Consider the following 19,865-nt stretch of genomic DNA (forward strand, 5'->3'; position numbering starts at 1 on the left):
GGTCGGCAAGTAGTTAAAACAACTGTCTGTGACCACACAGTTCCTCACAGCATTCACAAACTCAAGTTAAAAACCTATCATGTAAAGAAGAAACCATATTAACTACCCTGGCGTTTTATTACCTGCGCCAGGGTGGCGGCGCAGCAGTTTTAAAAAAAAATTTTTTTAAATCATGTAGCTAACCTAGCGCTAGCTACATCATGTAGCTAGCGCTAGGTTAGCTACATGATTTTAACTTCGTAACTTTGATCGCCGCCGGCGCGTACCCACGTAAGGAAATCCCGTTCTGAACGGGATTTCCTTAAGGGCTTCCCCCGTCGCCATGACGACGATCGCGATGACATACGTAGTGACGTCAGACGGAGTCCCGATCCACCCCTCAGCGCTGCCTGGCACTGATTGGCCAGGCTGCCCAGGGGTCTCGGCTGGGCGGCGGTTACACGGCGGATAGCGGCGCATCGGCGGTGAGCAGCGGTGATCGGGACCAACAAGCAGCAAGCAAAGTGCTTGCTGCGTGTTTTAAAAAATTTTTGGGAAAATCGGCCCAGCGGTGCCTGAGCGGCGCCCTCCACCGCATGTCCATACCGCCAAGGAGGTTAACATTATCCTGAAACACTATCGTTTTTTCTAGGCCCAGAGGCGGACATAATCCCATGCAGGCCGTGCAGGTGCCCTATACCCTCTGGGGCCCATGCAGCTGCACTACAGTTAGGGCATGATTGTTCTGTAGGCTCTTCTCTGTGTATTTCTCTCTGAAACCCAGGAGGGCAAGTATGAAATGTGTGCTACAGTGCCTACAGAATGTAACCTATATTCATGTATTTTTATGTTATCGACATTATTTGGATCCAACTGTAATCTGTTATGATTATGGCCACTCACATGGGGCCCCTTGTTTATTCTGCACAGGGGCCCACTGTTGGCTTTGTCCGCCACTGTCTTGGCCTGATCTCATTCACAATGTACTTAATGAAAGAGGGAAACTGTCCTAACATCTAACAAATCAAAATCTGGAATTATTTTTGGAAAACATGGATGTTACATCTTCTGGGCTACAAGGGAGAAGGACCATCTGGCTCACTATTAGCACACTGCTCAAAAGCCAGCATCCATGATCATATGAGAGTACATCAATGCACGTAGCACGGGTAGCTTGCACATCTATTAAGGCACCATTAGTGATGAATGATATAGATAGGCCTTGAAGCAACATATGCTGCCATCCAGATGATGTCTTTTTCGGGAAAGTCTTGCCTATTTCAGCAAACCATCATCATGGCTCCATGTAAAAAATCCCGATGCTTAATTTACTTGCCTCTAGCTCACACCTGTCATCCACTGGAAACATTTTGCACATTATGAAATGAAAAATACAACAGAGCTGAGCTGTTACGCAGCTGAAATCCTATCAGGCAAGGATGAAGCAACATTTCACTTTCAAAGCCACAGCTGTTGGTGTCCTCAATTCCCAAACGTTTACAGTTGTTGCTGAGAAAAAGAGGTGATACAGCACAGTGGCAAACACGGTACTATACCATGTGTTTGCATGTTCCTTCACTAGAGAAGAGAATGACACTGGTCACTGGGACAGGTATTGCAGTATACATTTTCCAGGGTTTTCACCCTCCCTCCCTTCTCTTAACCCATTAGCAACTTCAAACAACGTTTTTCGTTTGAAGACCTGCTGTGCATCATAAACCTCTGCCGGCAAATCTGCGAGTGGCAGGAGGGAGCAGTTATGGTTACCTGTTCCCGGATGGCTTCTTCTCCTCCTCCACCGGTGAACTTCCAGAAGATCTACTGGGTCCTGATCACATGATATGACATGTGATCGGTATCCAGGAGACCGTGTAAGCAGTACATCGCCACCCCCTGGTGGAAGAGGGGTTATGGAAGAGATGGAAGAGACTCTCCCATCATTCCTCTTCCACCACCAGGTGGTGCTGTAATGCTGACATGGGCTTCAATTCATCAAAGGGTGTTCGATAACAAAACCCCAGTCCTTAAAATACCGCATTCGGTATTTTACACTTCACTGTGCTAATTCATCAATATTTTCCCATGTGTGGTAGAGGTTTGTTAAGTTACCGAAGTACTACGGCTTCAGTTCATCAAAGGCTGTTCGATAACAGATAACAGCAGAGTGGTGCAGAGCAGCTTGGAATGTCCCTGTGTTGTTACAAGCTGATAACAATAGAAGGCATCCAGACATCCCTTTAGATGTAAAGGTGTTATAGTTACTGTTATTTATACTGCCTCTGCTGCTCTGAATCTGTCCATCAGTCTTTCTTAACATTTTATTTATTTGCCACAACGTAGATGAACTTCCTGGAGACATTACAAATGCCATGCTTGGTGATTTCACCACCAGCATCTTTGCATTATCAAACAGGGCCTGAAAGGGTTACACCACCGAAGGGAATCTGGGGATATATTTTGACCCGTTCTCTCTGCACAGTGCCTGGGGGGTCTGAAAGCTTGTGTGGAGAAGCCTGTGTGACCTATCAGCTGCACTTGCAGGAGAACAGGGGCTGTTTCTATTGGCTGCCTGCTCCTGCTAATCATGAAAACATTCACACAGAAGGCTTTCGAAGCCTGTAACGACAGGGGAGAGCTTGAGATAAACACCGAATGTGTTAGCGAATGTGGGAACCTTGATGAATTAACATTTGTTGAGCACATGTCGGTAATTTATCTCATTGCTGTGTCATTTCAGCTTCTCATTCGGTAACAGCTTTGATGAATTAACATTTTCTAAAGTGCTCCCTTAAGTCAGCTGTTTTTAGCATTACCGAATGCGGTAATGCTTGATGAATTGAAGCAATTGTCTCCTGGATCCAGTTCACGCCATATCATGTGATCGTAACTGAGAAGACATGTCAGGGTTACATCACCGCTGCGGTGGAGAAAAAAGAAGCCGATCCAGCCGACTGGACAGGTAACTATAAAAGCTCAATCCTGCATTCAAAATTCAGCCCTGCATTACTTTTTTGGGCTGCCTAATGGTTAATGCTAAGGAAAGTACCACTGCATGCAGCAATTAATAATGTGAGAAAACAGAGGGTATGCAAGGACGTAACTACAAATCATGGGGCCCAGAGAAACATTTTAATGGGGTTATTTAACCTCACTGGCGGTATGATTATTTCCAGATTTTAGGGTCTTTTCTGAACATTTCAGACCCTAAAATCAGGAAACAATCATGCTGCCAGGAAGCCAGCTGCAGCCCAGCACTCACTCACCTCCACCGCCCCCTATTCTACATCATTAGGCTCAACTTTGACCCTCTACATCACAGTCAGCAGACACATGGTAGCCAATCAGGCTACACTCCCTCCTGAAGCCCCCCCCCCCTCCCCCCATATAAGGCAGCTGTGTCGGCCATTTCCCTCACTCGGTGTGGCTGCAGTAAATAGAAAAGGGTGAGGTTGCTGCAGAGACATAGGGAAAGCTCAGTTAGGCTCTTGTTAGGCTTGTTAGCTTGCTCCTTGCTGATACTTATTGCTAAGAAGCACCCCAAAACAGCTCTTTTGAGAGCTAATGTTCTTTTGATGTGTTTTTTGTTTTTTTTTGTGTGTGGCCCACTGACACTTGCATATACAGCCCTGCTGTCAGTCGCACCTGGCCCTTGGTAATTGCTATACTGCTACCTTTTCACTGCACCTGTGTGGGACAGCTGCATATTTGTAATACCAGTCACTGCATACCTGTTCAGGGTACCTCAGCATCTCTGCCTGCATGCCGCTTGACTGCCTTCTCTACCACCACCAACAGGGTCCAGGACTCCAGCCTGGATTCCTGAATGTTTAAGGCCGCTGCTAGCAGCAGCCGCTAACAAAACAATTTTTTTCTGGTGTGTGTACATGCCTGCCTAATTTTTATGGCTGCACTGCAGCTGCAACAACAAAACAAAAGGCATGTACATGTGTCAACTCCCCTTCGTGATCGTTACCTTGCTGTGGTGAAGGGGCTTGCATATCCCAATGAAGCAATGACCGCCGGCTATATGAGTGTCTCGGGAGGGGGGGGCAAACCCGAGATAATAAGGTCGTTGCTTCATTGTGGACAGACCAAATTCGATCAGCTGGACACTCAGTCACTGTGCCCGACCATATGGGCTTGAAAACCACCATCGGCTGGCCATGGTGCGCACCAGTCCAGCACGGCCGTCACTACGTAAACAGCTGTTTGCAGTGCGTTACACAGTGAGTTTGGTGTGCCAGTGTGAAGCAGTACTCTAATTACACTCCCTGATTGATGTATACACATGCAAGATGTTTTAAAGCACTTTAGGCCTTCAATTTAGCATTCAATGTGATTTCTGCCCTTAAAACGCTGCTGTGCGTCAAATCCTGATTTTTCCCCGGGACTTTTGGCGTGTATCCCACTCCGCCATGCCCCCCTCCAGGTGTTAGACACCTTGAAACATCTTTTCCATCACTTTTGTGGCCAGAATTAGTGTTTGTAGTTTTCAAAGTTGGAATCCCCATTGACGTCTATTGCGGTTCGCGAAGTTCGCGCGAACCCGAACTTTTGCGGAAGTTCGCATTCGAGGTTTGGGAACATAAAATAGGAGGTTCCAGCCATCTCTACCTCCAAGGACAGGAAACAGAAGTGCTATCGACATCTGGATCACCCAGGAGGTATATAAAAGGTCCCGGCTGCCTCAATTCACTTCCATTAAGCCTCCGGCGGCTAGACCGAGCTCAGCTCAGGATTACCACCAGGGAGGTTAATATTCACAACTCTTCCTTTGCCTCTTCTTGGTGACTCCCATAGCCTGAGGGCCCATCCTAAGAGGCTCGTAAAAAAGTGTGGTCATCAGGATCTTCACACCCATAACATGTGTAGCCACAAAAACACCTGATCTGGAGTATCAGAGAAAGGGAAGGTTAGTAGTTGCCCCCCCCCCCCCCACACACACACACACACCTGGGGCTGTCCCCCCCAGTTACACCCCTGATAGTGAGTATTGCCTAAAGGCTTAATACACTGCGAACTGGGCTCTTTCTGGTTATTTCTCTTTAAGGTCACTCTATGATGCACATTGTAGACTGCGGGAACGCTAAACCGCTCAGTTACACTATCTTAATTGCATCACTATAAATACGGCTCTGGGGAATCTGGGTTTTAATGAGAGGGATGAAGTTAATGCTTTTTTTAAATAAGGGTCTAGGAAAGAATTTGGTATTTATTACACTGCCACCCATACACCTCACTTAGCGTAATATCCCCCCCTCCCCCCTGTGAGAGAGAGGTAGATGGTGGGAGGAGTTACATGTATATAGGTGGGGAGGAAGTGATGGGTGTCAGGCCCCACGTGTCCTGAAGAGGCGTGTTGTACACGTGAAACAGCTGTAGACTGAGGGGCGTCCTTTTGTACCTGTAACATGTGGCGTGAATAAAGAGAAGATGTTGATGGAGTGCCGGAGTCTGTCCATTTCTTTCGAAATAAATACAGCACAGTTATTAAGTATGATGGACGGCTTGTTTAGTCAGTGCATGCTTTCATGAGTCAAGGTCTTCTGAGTTTGCTTTCTGTGTATGTTTAGGAGACAGAGCTGACTGGTGACTTACCCATGAAATAGAAGGCAGCTCTGCAGACTGTGCTCCCGAAAATGAAATCCTCCAGCAGATTGGGAATGAGGGTGAAAGGCATGCAGAAAAGGCAGAGCATGAGGTCGCTGACTGCCAGAGAGAGCAGGAAGATATTAGTGACTGTCCTCATCCGCTTGTTCCTTATCAGCACCACAATCACTAGACTGTTCCCCATGACACCCAGCAGGAAGATCAGAGAGTAGAGGAAAATCCGGACAGCGTTGTGCAAATCTGTAATACGAAAAAAGAGTTTGTATTAAAAAAAGACTGATTTATTTGTGGCAAGAAATCCAGAAGTGACAGCTTTTGACTTATGTTTTAACCCCACCACTTGCAGCCCTCCTAAACAATTACACTCATAGAGCACCATTTTATCTCTAGCAGAGCTGGGAGAGGCGGTCTCCCTCCTCAGATCACTGACCTCAAGAGCTTACAGTCTAACCACTACTTTGCATTGCTAGCCTCAGGCACTTACACCCTAAACCTGGCCTCACGTCCATGGGCGTCCGCAGAAAATTTTCCAGGGGGGGACAAAAAGTGGGGAGTGAAAAGTGGGGCGGCGCGCCGCGCCGCAAACTTGGGTTGGTGTAAAATGGAGCTACGTCATGCAGAGGAGAAAAATGGGTGTGGTCATGAACCAGAATGTGGGTGTGGTCGTGGGTGGAGACAAGTTTACATGAACTAAGCAATGGTGGGACATTAGATTAGGACAGTGGTGGCAAACCTTTTGGAGGTCGAGTGTCCAAACTGCAAAGTCACTTTACTATCACAAAGTGCCAACAGCAATTTAAACTAAATACAAACGTTTTTACTCATACATGAACATTATGGAAAATTAAGTTGAAAATAAACTGTGAAGATAAACAATTTCATCCATCGTACTCCTGAAAAAATTATTCATTTTTTTTAGACCCTCCCAGTTTCATTTTCTGTTTTAAAAAGCGGAAAAAGTAGGTTCAATGCTATTGTCTCATATGATGATGATTCAGCTTTTTCCATAGTCTCGCAGTTAGAAATCATGTGACCCCCAACAAGACAAATTTAGCAATCATGAGGCCCCCCCCCATCAAGACAAATTCAGCAATCATGAGGCCCCCAACATGACCAACTCAGCAATCATGAGGCCCCCAACAAGACAAATTCAGCAATCATGAGGCCCCCAACAAGACAAATTCAGCAATCATGAGGCCCCCAACAAGACAAATTCAGCAATCTTGAGGCCCCCAACAAATCATGAGGCCCCCAACAAGACAAAGTCAGTAACCATGAGGCCCGCAACAAGACAAATTCAGCAGTCATGAGGCACATAAATAGACAGCTTTTCACATAAATAGGCAGAATGCCCCCTTAATATGTAGACACCTCTCACCTGGCAGCAGTTCCCCAAAATACACTCAATCTGACAGCAGTGGTTCCCCAAAAATAGGTAGCCCCAGGTCTATCGGTGTCCCCAGAATAGGTGGCCAGCGGTATAGATGTCCCCAGAACTGGTAGCCAGGGGTAGAGATGTCCCCAGAACAGGTAGCCAGGGGTATATGTGCCCAGTATATGTAGTCAGGGGTATATGTCCCCAGTATATGTAGGCAGGGGTATATGTCCCCAGTATATGTAGGCAGGGGTATATGTCCCCAGTATATGTAGGCAGGGGTATATGTCCCAGTATATGTAGGCAGGGGTATATGTCCCAGTATATGTAGCCAGGGGGATATGTCCCAGTATATGTAGGCAGGGGTATATGTCCCAGTATATGTAGCCAGGGGGATATGTCCCAGTATATGTAGCCAGGGGGTATATGTCCCAGTATATGTAGGCAGGGGGTATATGTCTCAGTATATGTAGGCAGGGGGTATATGTCCCAGTATATGTAGCCAGGGGGATATGTCCCAGTATATGTAGGCAGGGGTATATGTCCCCAGAAAAAGTAGCCAGGGGGATATGTCCCAGTATATGTAGGCAGGGGTATATGTCCCAGTATATGTAGGCAGGGGTATATGTCCCAGTATATGTAGGCAGGGGTATATGTCCCAGTATATGTAGGCAGGGGTATATGTAGGCAGGGGGATATGTCCCAGTATATGTAGCCAGGGGGTATATGTCCCAGTATATGTAGCCAGGGGGTATATGTCACAGTATATATAGGCAGGGGGTATATGTCTCAGTATATGTAGGCAGGGGGTATATGTCCCAGTATATGTAGCCAGGGGGATATGTCCCAGTATATGTAGGCAGGGGTATATGTCCCAGTATATGTAGGCAGGGGGTATATGTACCAGTATATGTAGGCAGGGGGTATATGTCCCAGTATATGTAGGCAGGGGGTATATGTCCCAGTATATGTAGGCAGGGGGTATATGTCCCAGTATATGTAGGCAGGGGTATATGTCCCAGTATATGTAGCCAGGGGGATATGTCCCAGTATATATAGGCAGGGGTATATGTCCCCAAAAAAGGTCGCCATGTGTGCCCCAGCAGGAGGGGAGCAGCGCAGAAAAGAGGGAGAGCTATAGGCACTCACCTTAGGGGGCTCTCCCTTCCACTCTCGCTCTCCCCTCCGGAGTCCGGAATGAAGTGTGCAGCGGCTGGTAGCGGGCGGAACTTACCTCCTCACGTGGCACGCGCCGGATGGATTAGCCGCTACTCTGGTCTGATCCAGACCAGAGTGCGGCACCAGAACTTCCGGCGCAGGAGCGAGAGGAGGTAAGTTCCGCCCGCTGCCAGCCGCTGCACACTTCATTCCGGAGGGGACAGCGAGGGAGAGAGAGCCCCTAAGGTGAGGGAAGGGGGGGAGACGTCCGCCCTTCCCCACTGTGCCCATAGCTCTCTCTCATCTCTGCGCTGTTCCCCTCCTGCTGGCTGCATGGGCACGCGGCCAGGGGGGGGCACCGGGCGGCCAGGCTCGGGCAGATGCCCGGTTTTGCCATATGTGCGGACGCCCATGCTCACGTCACTAAGGGCGTACATCAAAAAAGGGCGTCGGGGAAAAAAGGGCGCGTGGTGTAAACGATAAGCAGTATTATCGTTTATAAAAATATTGTGTAGAATTTTGTTTACAAATAGTGTTTTAAGAATTTATAAATTATTAAATAATGTGTATTAAATCGGCAATTCTTAAAACGTTAATGTTCCCTGTTTCTAAACTGAAACTTATAATTACGTTTGTTAAAAAAACGGTAAAATTTGTTCAAACATTATAATTATATATTGTTATGGATAATCTTGATTTATCGTTTATTATTACACCCTGGTGGTGCCTAAAACTAACCACCCCAAAGCCCTCCCTATACCTATCCCTAACCCCTAGACCCCCTGGGGTGCCTAAACCTAAGACCCCCCTGCTGGTGCCTAAACCTAAGACCCCCCTGGTGGTGCCTAAACCTAAGACCCCCCTGGTGGTGCCTAAACCTAACCACCCCAAAGCCCTCCCTGTACCTATCCCTAACCCCTAGACCCCCTGGGGGTGCCTAAACCTAAGACCCCCCTGGTGGTGCCTAAACCTAAGAACCCCTATGGATAATATGTTTTACAAACATTAATAAATAAAATTTAAATAAAAAAATTTAAATAATTTTTTTGGGGTGGATAATAATGTTTTAGAAATGTTTTACAAATAGTGATTGTAAAAAATATATTACAATTTACGTTACGTACTGATCGCTTTATTTTGTGAATAATAATGTTTTACAAACAGTAAGGGTTAAAATGTTAAATCATGTTTTAATTAAACAGGATAAATATGTTTAGTATCTTTATAAACGTTATTCGTCACGGGCTCATTTTCTGAAGTTAAATCATCACAAGCACAGTTATAAAACCTTAAAAATCTCAGGGCGCCGTTTGTAAAACGTTAATAATCTCCGGCGCCTTTTTTCCCCTGTTCGGCGCCCATTAAACGATATTTATAATGGGAGTGAATGGGGCGCCCTTTTTGTCTCATGCGCCCCATACTCCTGCTTCCCACTAAGGACGATATGAGACAGTTATTAGACTGTAAGATTCTAAGGGCAGTTAGGAACATAAGGGCTCGTTCCACTAGGAGCATTGTGATGCGGCTGCATAGCCGCATCGCACCGCAGGTGTGCTGAAACACATGCACGCCAGTGGAATAGTTTCCACTGCGTGCATGTTGTGCGATGCGGCGCGGAGCGGTCCGATAATCTGCAGCATGCTGCAGATTTTCGCACGCCCGCATCCGCCCGCAGCCGTGTCCCATCTGACAGAGGGAAGGAACAATGGGCAGCATGATGGCGTGGTGAATAGCACTCTCGCCTAGCAGCACTGTGTTCCCCGTCCAGTCTTCATAGGTACTATGGTGGTAATGATCATCTCTATTTGTGCTTTAAAACAAATGTAAAGCTAAAATAAAAAAAAATACTTACCTATAGAGGGAGAAGGCTCTGGATCCTATATAACCTTTCCGGTCCTCTCTCCCACGCTGTCCCCCGTTCAAATTTGGCAAGTTTGGGAGTCCTCGAAAGTCTTCAGAAATACTCGGACCCCCGAGTACTTCTGAAGATGAGTGGCTCCATACTCCGCACTTGTGAGTTTACACTAGCACCCGCACAGTACAAACCCAAGCAATTCCGATGCTTTCACAAGGACTCCTGAAGGTGTATTCAACCAGTTGGTCAAAAAACTTTCATGGGGACAGCAGTGGACAGAGGTTATGGAGAGATGACCACTAAAGGCTCTATGAGATCCAGAGCCGGGAAGGCTCTTTGGGGTCCAGAGCCTTCCTCCTCCATAGGTGAGTATGAAACTTTTTTTAGCTTGTATAGTGGTAATCATTCTCAAACTGTTCCCCTCCCCTGCTTACACCTGTCTGACATCGTGGCTGTCCTTGGGAAGGAACCCAATATAAAACTCACACCGGGGCTCCTGGTTCTTTAGCTGTGCTAGTGCGTCGCTGTCTTTGGCTGTCGTTTGAAGCTGTACTTTGAGTAATTCTACGTTATTGCTACACCGTGCGGGTAATTTTAATTGCACAAAAGTCACCCGAGGTATTCTCGAAGGCGGTTGACAAATAAATAAGTTCTTTCTTCTTAATCTTCTGCTTTTGACATTTTAAATTTGCAGCTTTCACTTTGCCCATTCAAATAACCAGAAGTCTTGAATGGGGCTTGCGGATACCTTCCTTTGCATGCAATACCGCACCACCTTGCTTGATTGGTTAACAGAAAGTCTCTTACATGATTTCAAATTACAGTGATCAACTGCTTACAGCTACAGGCTCCCAATTATCAATCAAATGTGCCCAGAGTATTGAAACTCTTCATTATCCATGCACACAGACTTAAATAGAACTACAGACATCTAAACTGTATGCCTGAGCTGTTTTATCTGCCAAAATACTTCAAATTCTCTTCATGTAGTACCCTGCTTTACTACAGTGGGATGCGTTTGGGCAATCTTGTTAATCGTCATGATTTTCCTGTATAAATCGTTGGTTGTTACGATAAAAAAATGTCAGTTAAATATATCATATAGGAGTCACACACAGTGATATTTGAGAAGTGAAATTAAGTTTATTGGATTTACAGAAATTGTGCAATAATTGTTTAAATACAATTAATCAGGGGCATACATTTGGGTCACTGTTGTAATTTTATTGATTCCAAAACCTTTAGAAGTACTTATTGGAACTCACATTGGCTTGGTAAGCTCAGTGACCCCTGACCTACATACACAGTTGAATCCAATTATAAGAAAGAGTATTTAAGGGGATCTATTGTAAGTTTCCCTCCTTTTTTAATTTCCTCTGAAGAGTAGCAACATGGGGGACTCAAAACAACTCTCAAATGACCTGAAGACAAAGATTGTTCACCACCATGGTTTAGGGGAAGGATACAGAAAGCTGTCTCAGAGATTTCAGCTGTTTTTTTACACAGTTAGGAACATGCTGAGGAAAAGGAAGACCACAGGCTCAGTTCAAGTTAAGGCTCGAAGTGGAAGACCAAGAAAAATCTCGGATAGATAGAAGCGATGAATGGTGAGAACAGTCAGAGTCAACCCACAGACCAGCACCAAAGGCCTACAACATGACCTTGCTGCAGATGGAGTCACTGTGCATCATTCAACCATTCAGCACACTTTACACAAAGAGATGCTGTATGAGTTATTTGGGCTTAACACGGGCGTTATGCATGGAGAAAAAAAGGACACAGCATTTCAAGAAAAACACCTGCTACCTACAGTAAAATATGGTAGTGGTTCCATCATGCTGTGGTATTGTGTGGCCAGTGCAGGGATTGGGAATCTTGTCAAAGTTTAGGGGGACGCTTGGATTCCACTCAGTACCGGCAGATTCTGGAGACCAATGTCCAGGAATCAGTGACAAAGCTGAAGCTGCGCCGGGGCTGGATCTTTCACCAAGACAACAGCCCTAACCACTGCTCAAAATCCACTAAGGCATTCATGCAGAGGAACAAGTACAACATTCTGGAATGGCCATCTCAGTCCCCAGACCTGAATATAATTGAAAATTTGTGGTGTGAGTTAAAGAGAGCAGTCCATGCTCGGAAGCCATCAAACCTGAATGAACTACAGATGATTTGTAAAGAGGAATGGTCCAAAATACCTTCAACTAGAATCCAGACTCTCATTAGAACCTACAGGAAGCATTAAGAGGCTGTCATTTCTGCAAAAGGAGGATCTACTAAATATTGATTTCACTTGCACCTGCCTAATTTTGTTTAAACAATTATTGCACACTTTCTGTAAATCCAATAAACTTTATTTCACATCTCAAATATCACTGTATGTGTCTCCTATATGATATATTTTACTGACATTTTTATCGTAATAACCAACGATTTATACAGGAAAATCATGACGATTAACAAGGTTGCCCAAACTTTTGCATCCCACTGTATATAGCCAGGCATGCAAGACACTAGGCAGCTTGTCTCATCACTGACACATTGGGCACAGAGTGTGCTGGAAGCAGTATCAGGACTCAGGACATATAATTACTTGTATCCAATACTAGGAAGATCATGGAGAAGTAATGTTGGGTTGTATATCAATGGCCACAATTCACTAAGCTTATCTCCTATGTTTAATAATGATTCTGAGCTGATTTTACCATGGTGATAAAGCATTTAGTATTTACTAAGTCATTTACATCTTGCTGTTCTTAAAATAAGGATTATGTCCTTAAGTTAAGGAGTTATGTCTGAAGTTAAGGTTTCAATCCTTAAAGGGACACTATCGATTAACATGTGTTTTTTAACCTGAGTTTGAGAGAGTTCCTGAAGTGCTGGTAAATAATGATGTATACATTTAATTTGCTTATCTCATTTGTTTACTGTAATAAATTCCTTTCACTCTGAACTGACAGGAGAGTGAACAATGAGGGGAGGAGGATTCCCTCACTGTTATCTCTGTGTGTAACTGTGTGTGAGAGTAAAGGCTCATACACACGTCTGATTTTGCGAACGGCGGATCGCTCAGGACCAGTCTTATCACCCGAACGACAGTCTGTACACAAGCCCGATTTGGCGTGCGAACGACTGAACGACGGGACGTTCAAACGACCCGTCGTTCGCAAAAATCAGACGTGTGTATGGGCCTTTAGGGCCCATTCACACCTAAAATCGCTAACCACTATCGATTTGCGGTAGCGTTTTCTGTGGGTGATTTTTCCGCGATTTAACGCAGAAAAATCACTGTACAAAATCGAGTTTTTGAAACGATCACGATTAGCGTTTCTATGTATGCTAATGGTGATCGCTCCTAAATCGCCAGAAAAATGCTGCATGCAACACATTTGCGATTAGCGATAATCCTGGAACACCCGCGATTATTGCTAATCGCTCAAGTGTGAACACTGCCATAGACTAATAAAGCACTAGCGTTTTTTAAAAATGCTAGCGCTTTAGCGATTGGCGGGAATCGCACGATTCCCGCTTAGGTGTGAAAGGGCCCTAAGCTCTCAGAAGCTGCCTGTGTTTCTGAGCTGTTTGCAGACTGCAGAGAGCAGAGGAAATGTAACTGTAATGTAAACATTAATTGTCAGTGATTTAACAGCTTTTCATAACTTTTTTGTTTTCAGGGAAAAAATACTCTGTAGTCTGATATGCAAAAAACAACACTGGCTGTGCATTTAAAGGGAACCAGAGAAAAATAATAAAGCTTTTATACATACCTGGGGCTTCCTCCAGCCCCATAAGCCTGGATCGCTCCCACGCTGCCATCCTCTGCTTCCTCTATCGCCGGTACCGGGTCCCGTCACTTCCGGTGAACGCGACCAATTATCCGCATGCATAGGGGCTCCCTCCATAGCCTTACGCATGCGGCTGCGCAGTATCCAGCGCACGCGTAAGCATATGGAGGGAGCCGCGGACAATTGGCCGCGTCCGCCGGCCGACTGGCGGAAATGACGGGACCCGGTACCGGCGGATCCAGGCAGCTGAGGACGGCGACGTGGGAGCAACCCAGGCTTATGGGGCTGGAGGAAGCCCCAGGTATGTATAACAGCTCTGGTTCTCTGTAGCTCTGGTTCTCTTTAAGCAGGCACCCCTTTGCAAATGTTTTGTCCCAATAGAATTAAATCCTACAGAAAATGAATTAAAGCTTTTGCCTCTGATATTTAACCTCCTTGCCGGTCTAAAAAATCCTGCAAGGAGGCAGCGCTGCACATTTTTTTAATTTTTTTTTTTTTAAATCATGTAGCGAGCCAAGGGCTCGCTACATGATAGCCGCTAAGCGGCGGCATCCCCCCACCCACTCCGATCGCCTTCGGCGATCAGAGTATGCAGGGAATCCCGTTGAGAACGGGATTTCCTGCAGGGCTTCCCCGGTCGCCATGGCGACGGGGCGGGATGACGTCACCGACGTCATGGACGTCGGGACGTCATAGGGAATCCCGATCCGCCCCTCAACGCTGCCTGGCACTGATTGGCCAGGCAGCGCAGGGCTGTGGGGCGGGGGGGAGCCACTCGGCGCGGCGGATTGCGGCGGATCGGCGGCGAGCGGCGGCGATCGGAAGTTACAAGCAGCTAGCAAAGTGCTAGCTGCTTGTAACAAAAAAAAAATTATGCAAATCGGCCCAGCGGGGCCTGAGATATCCTCCTGCGCAGGTTACCCCGAGCTGAGCTCGGGATAACCGGCAAGGAGGTTAACATGAAAATTAGGAAAATGTTTACACAGCTATTTAGACATTATTTGTACATTGTCATTTTAGAACAGTTGGGTATTGATAGTATTCCTTTAAGATAACAACATAATTCTAAACTTAAAGACAGGTGGCCATATGGCAATTCACTTTTTCTCCTTAGTTTTCTCCTAGGAGATCATTTTTCATCTTCTATTTAAAATTACTTTTCAGCACTTTGCAATTGGAAAAGTACTAAAAAGTAGGTGAAAAAGTACTGTCAAAATTATTATGAGTATTGTATTGCTTGCCAGTATCTTAAAGGCATTTTATTGATAAGGTGAGAAAACTTAGGAGAAAAAATGAATCACAAATGGCTCAGGATGGTAATTCAGAGGGGTTGATTCACTATAACAAATAGCTTGCCTAATCAGAGTTAATATGCCTTATCAGAGTTAACATGTCTTATCAGAGTTAGCGTGCCTTATCAAAGTAGCGTAGCGAGTGCTACAAACTTATGACTGCTAATTGGCAATGACGAGAGCTCCGCTCTTTCTGCCCTGAGCCCCTGCAGGTCCAATCACTTTAAATTACATTATTACCGCCCTATGATTGGTCCAATAGGCTGCCTGTCAAGTTTCCTGTCAAGTGACAGGCAGCCTAATGGGCCAATCAAAGTGCGGGGATAATGTCCTTTACAGTGATTGGACCCGCAGGGGCTCAGGGCAGGACGAGTGGAGCTCCCGTTATTGCCAAGTAGCAGGCATAAGTTCGTAGCACTCGCTACGCTACTCTGATAAGGCATGCTAACTCTGATAATACATTTTACCTCCGATAAGGCATGTTAACTCTGATAAGGTATGTTAACGCCAATACGGCACATTAACTCTGATAAGGCATGTTAACTCTGATAAGGTACGCTATTTGTTATAGTGAATCAACCACTCTGAATTAACATCCTGAGCCTTTGAACTTTCCTGCAGTAAAACCTCATTAGAATCCTTATCTCACTGTCTCTCAGCGGTTTTGGTTTTTATTCACTGTTCAGAAAACCAGACTGATTTTGACAAGCTGTCAACAAGCTCTTATGCATGTATACCAACTATTGCTGTACTAGAAAACAGAAAGGGACTTCAGAGAATTTCTTACTAGGGCTAGTATTATATGTACCTATGTTTATCTTATCATGTCACATGTCACTTCAGGTACTCTTTAAGGGGAGAGGTAAGGGTTAGTTGTCAGGTAGGGGATAATGTTAACAACATTAGTTAGGATAAGGCAAGTAGCAGGAAATATCCACTGAAATCACTAACAAAACAGTGTCCAAAAACCCAAAATAACTGAGTATTGATAATCACTTTTTACTGATACTATTATTACCTATGGTGCCACCTTCCCAACAGAAATAATCATTACTTTGCTCTTCCTCTGTTACGCTCCCATCAGCTCGCACTGTGTGAAATATACCCAGATGACAGTATTGCCCAATGCTACACACTAACAGTATCTCAGTGTGATTTCTGCTGTGCAGGGGATTACAGGAAGCTTATATAAACACACAGGTTTCAGGACCTTGTGTAGCAGTATTTAAAGGAGTACTGTAGGGGGTCGGGGGAAAAAGACTTACCTGGGCCTTCTAATGGTTCCCCGCAGGCGTCCTGTGCCGGCGCTGCCAGTCACTGATGCTCCGGTCCCCGCCTCGGGCTCACTTCCAGAATTTCCGACTTTAAAGTCTGAAAACCACTGCGCCTGCGCGGCTGTGTCTTCGCTCCTGCTGATGTCACTGGGAGTGTACGGCCCAGTATGGTCTGCGCCTGCGCCATACACTCCTGGTGACATCAGTGGGAGAGAGGACATGGCTGCACAGGCGCAGTGGTTTTCAGACTTTAAAGTCGGAAATTTTGGAAGTGAACCAGAGGCGGGAACGAAGCATCGGTGAGTGGCTGCGCGGGCACAGGACGTCTGTGGGGGACCGTTGGAAGCCCCAGGTAAGTTCAACTCATTTTCTCCCTACAGTACTCCTTTAAAATATATTTAATAAACTTGGGTAAAATAGACTGGGATGTTTTATATTTTGGGGCAAGTAGTTTTACATTTGTTAGTAAGTTTTCTATGCTGCTAATCAGTTCATGTCAAGAAATGCTATTATTATGTATCTAACCAAACCTTAAAGGACCACTATCGCAAAAACATTGTAACATTTAAAATGCATAAATAAAAAGTATGTTTCATCCAGAGTAAAATGTGCTATAAATTATTTGTCTCCTATGTTGCTGTCACTTACAGTAGCTAGTAGAAATATGACAGAACTGACAAGTTTTGGACTAGCCCATCTCCTCATTGGGGATTCTCAGGGTTTTCTTTATTTCCAAAAGCACTTAGTGAACGGAAGTTGCTACGGCAGTCCAACTGCCAGAATAGTGTGCAAACAGGTAGGGGGAAGCTGTCATTTTAAGATAGATCCTTTTCAGTTATTGCTTTTGTAATAAATAATTTAAATACTGAGAATCCCCCATGAAGAGATGGACTAGTCAAAAACTGCTCCACTTCGTCAGATTTGTACTAACTACCGTAAGTGACAGCAACATAGGAGAAAAGTAATTTATAGCTCATTTTATTCTGGAAGAAAACTACTTCTTATCTGTATGTGTTTACATGTATTTTAAATGCTACAATTTTCTGCGATAGAGGTCCTTTAGCAGGACATAGTTGCAGTTTATAAGACTGGAAATTAAAGTTGCATGTATTTTGTGAAAAATATAGAATTCAACCAAGTAAAATAAAACCTAATGAATAGGTTATGCAACTGACAGAAAAGATAATGAGGTGTGTTGCCCATTCCAGTTTTATCCTCCGCCTGCACTAAGACAATGAGGCATGTATTGGCCAATAGACCATAAATCACCCCCATTATCTCATATTGTGTGTCCCTAAGGCCAGCCTCACATGTATCGATTCTTAAATCCAATTTGATCACTCTGATGAAATTAGCAGGGGATCTATTGCCTTTGACGCGCGCATTCAATTTTTGATTGATATTGGGCAGTTTGTTGATCAAAGGGGCGATCAGCATGTTGAAAAGTCTCCATGAACACGGGCAGGGGGAGGAGCAGGAGGAGATCAACAGCCACTTAGAGTCATATTTCATCAAGCGGTACAAAGCTAGTGGGTCCATCGATTCTTGATTAGATTTCTGATGAAATCTAATTGCAATCAAGTAAACAACATGATAACCAATCGATGAGTACTTGCCACGTTGGACCACAATTGACCCATGTATAGCTAAATAGCATAAAACAAGTTTAAAGGGAACCTAAAGCGAGGCTTCCATATTTATTTCCTTATAAGCAATACCAGTTGCCTGGCAGTCCTGTTGATCTCTTTGGCTGCAATAGTCTCTGAATCACATATTCAGGATCAAGCATGCAGCTAATTCAGTCAGACTTCAGTCAGAGCACCTGTTCTGAATGCTTGTTCAGGGTCTGTGGCTAAAGATATTAAAGGCAGAGGATCTGCAAGACAGCCAGGTAATATGCATTTTTAAAAATAGGAAATAAATATGGGAACCTCTATATCCCTCTTGCTTTAGGTTTCCTTTAAAACGAGGAGACAGGCAATGCCTTAAGCTATGGTACTACAAAACCCAGCATGCCCTGTCAAAAAAAAACATAAACAAAATGAGATGTCATTATTGAGATTAGTGCACAGCAAAAGCAAACAACTTGTAAGCTACCAATCAGAATGTCATCTGACATCTAAAACGTCTGCTCTGCTTTTGCCCCAGTGTTCCCTGTGTGTCTCGATAAATCTAGATTGTAAGCTTGCAAGGGCAGGGACACCCTCCTACTGTTTCTTAGTCTGCTGTATTTTATCATATGAACATGCACCAATATTGGTGATGATGTCTCAAACCACTTATCTACTATGCATGTATTTGTACTTGTGTTGCTGGATGTCCTGACTGTACAGCGTTTTAAACTTCTCATGTATTTATGTTACCCAATATTTGTTTTGTACTATGTACAGCGCTACGGAAGATGTTAGAGCTATATAAATAAATAAAAATAATAAATCTACTCTAGTGGCTACTGAAACTTACAATTCATACAGACTAAAGAGCTACAAACTACTTACTTTTTCTACAACTGTCAAAACATATGCCAGTTTACCAAAACGCAAGCAACAGTCAGTGATGCTCAGTGACACCGCAGTCCGCACATACCTTTACCAGGCAGAGTTGTATTGTGTGAATAGTCCCCCAAACAGCTGATTATGGCTCCAGTGTCTGTGATTTCACAGAGGATCCCATTGTAAATGGTATCATTGTCAATTCGCAGATCGTACACTGCTTCCATGATTCACAGGTTGATACCGGTGATTGTGTGAGGAAAGGACAGCCTCTATTATTCTCTCTCCATTCTCTCTCCTGGCATAAGATGCTGGGTGAGATCAGCTGTAGGAATCCCCGGGAAGTGTATTTGCACTCAGTGCATTGTGTGCAATCTGAATAGTCCTCAACTCTCTTCACACTACATGACTCAATTCTCTCTAGCAGAGAGATGGGCAGCCTGCGCAGCACATGAATTGTGAGAGTGTAACTCTATTCTGCTACGTCCCACCCTCTCTGATATGATTGGTCAGGAGGACAATCATATACAACCTGTTACCAACTGTGCAAGCCATGTGTTTCACAGACCAAACTGACACTAGACGTTTGCTATGTTTATTATTATTATTTTATTTATTGAATGACTTGTGTATTTGTATTGTTTACAGTTTGCAGTGTAGAATCCAGTTGCGTGTGGTCCGGTGTTAGTCATGGAGAGAATCCAAAGACAAAGCAACAAAAGTTGTTTAGGTGATACCTTTAAAGGGAAGGTCCGAGCAACCTAAAAATAAAAAAATCCACTTACCTCAGGCTTCCTCCAGCCCCTGGCAACTGTCCTGTGCTCTCGCCGCAGCTCTGGTGGCTCCCACTCCCCTCCGGTGGAGATGCCAACCTCACCAGGTCAGCTTCTGGGTTGTCTTCTTCTGCACTCCAGCATGCGGCTCACTGGTTGCGCTGACATCATCCGGACTGTACTGCGCAGGTGCAGAACTACTTTGGAAGTTGATGCAAACAATTAAATTGTAACATAACATCAATCATTCTCTTTCATCCACGTTCTGAGAGACC

At 44.8% G+C, this 19,865-nt stretch overlaps 1 protein-coding gene across 1 annotated transcript in view; it reads right to left on the bottom strand.

Moving 5' to 3' along the window:
- CCKAR (cholecystokinin A receptor) overlaps positions 1-19,044 on the bottom strand; it is a 68,556-nt gene extending 49,512 nt beyond the window's left edge. Inside the window, exons 1-2 of the mRNA XM_068271766.1 lie at positions 18,912-19,044; positions 5,578-5,829 (exon numbers count right to left, since the gene is read on the bottom strand). Coding sequence (XP_068127867.1) covers positions 5,578-5,829; positions 18,912-19,044 — 385 coding nt within the window. The remainder of the gene's footprint in view (positions 1-5,577; positions 5,830-18,911) is intronic.
- Positions 19,045-19,865: the final 821 nt, after the last annotated feature.

Source organism: Hyperolius riggenbachi, chromosome 1 (genome assembly GCF_040937935.1).
Source record: "Hyperolius riggenbachi isolate aHypRig1 chromosome 1, aHypRig1.pri, whole genome shotgun sequence".
Taxonomy (NCBI): Eukaryota; Metazoa; Chordata; class Amphibia; order Anura; family Hyperoliidae; genus Hyperolius; species Hyperolius riggenbachi.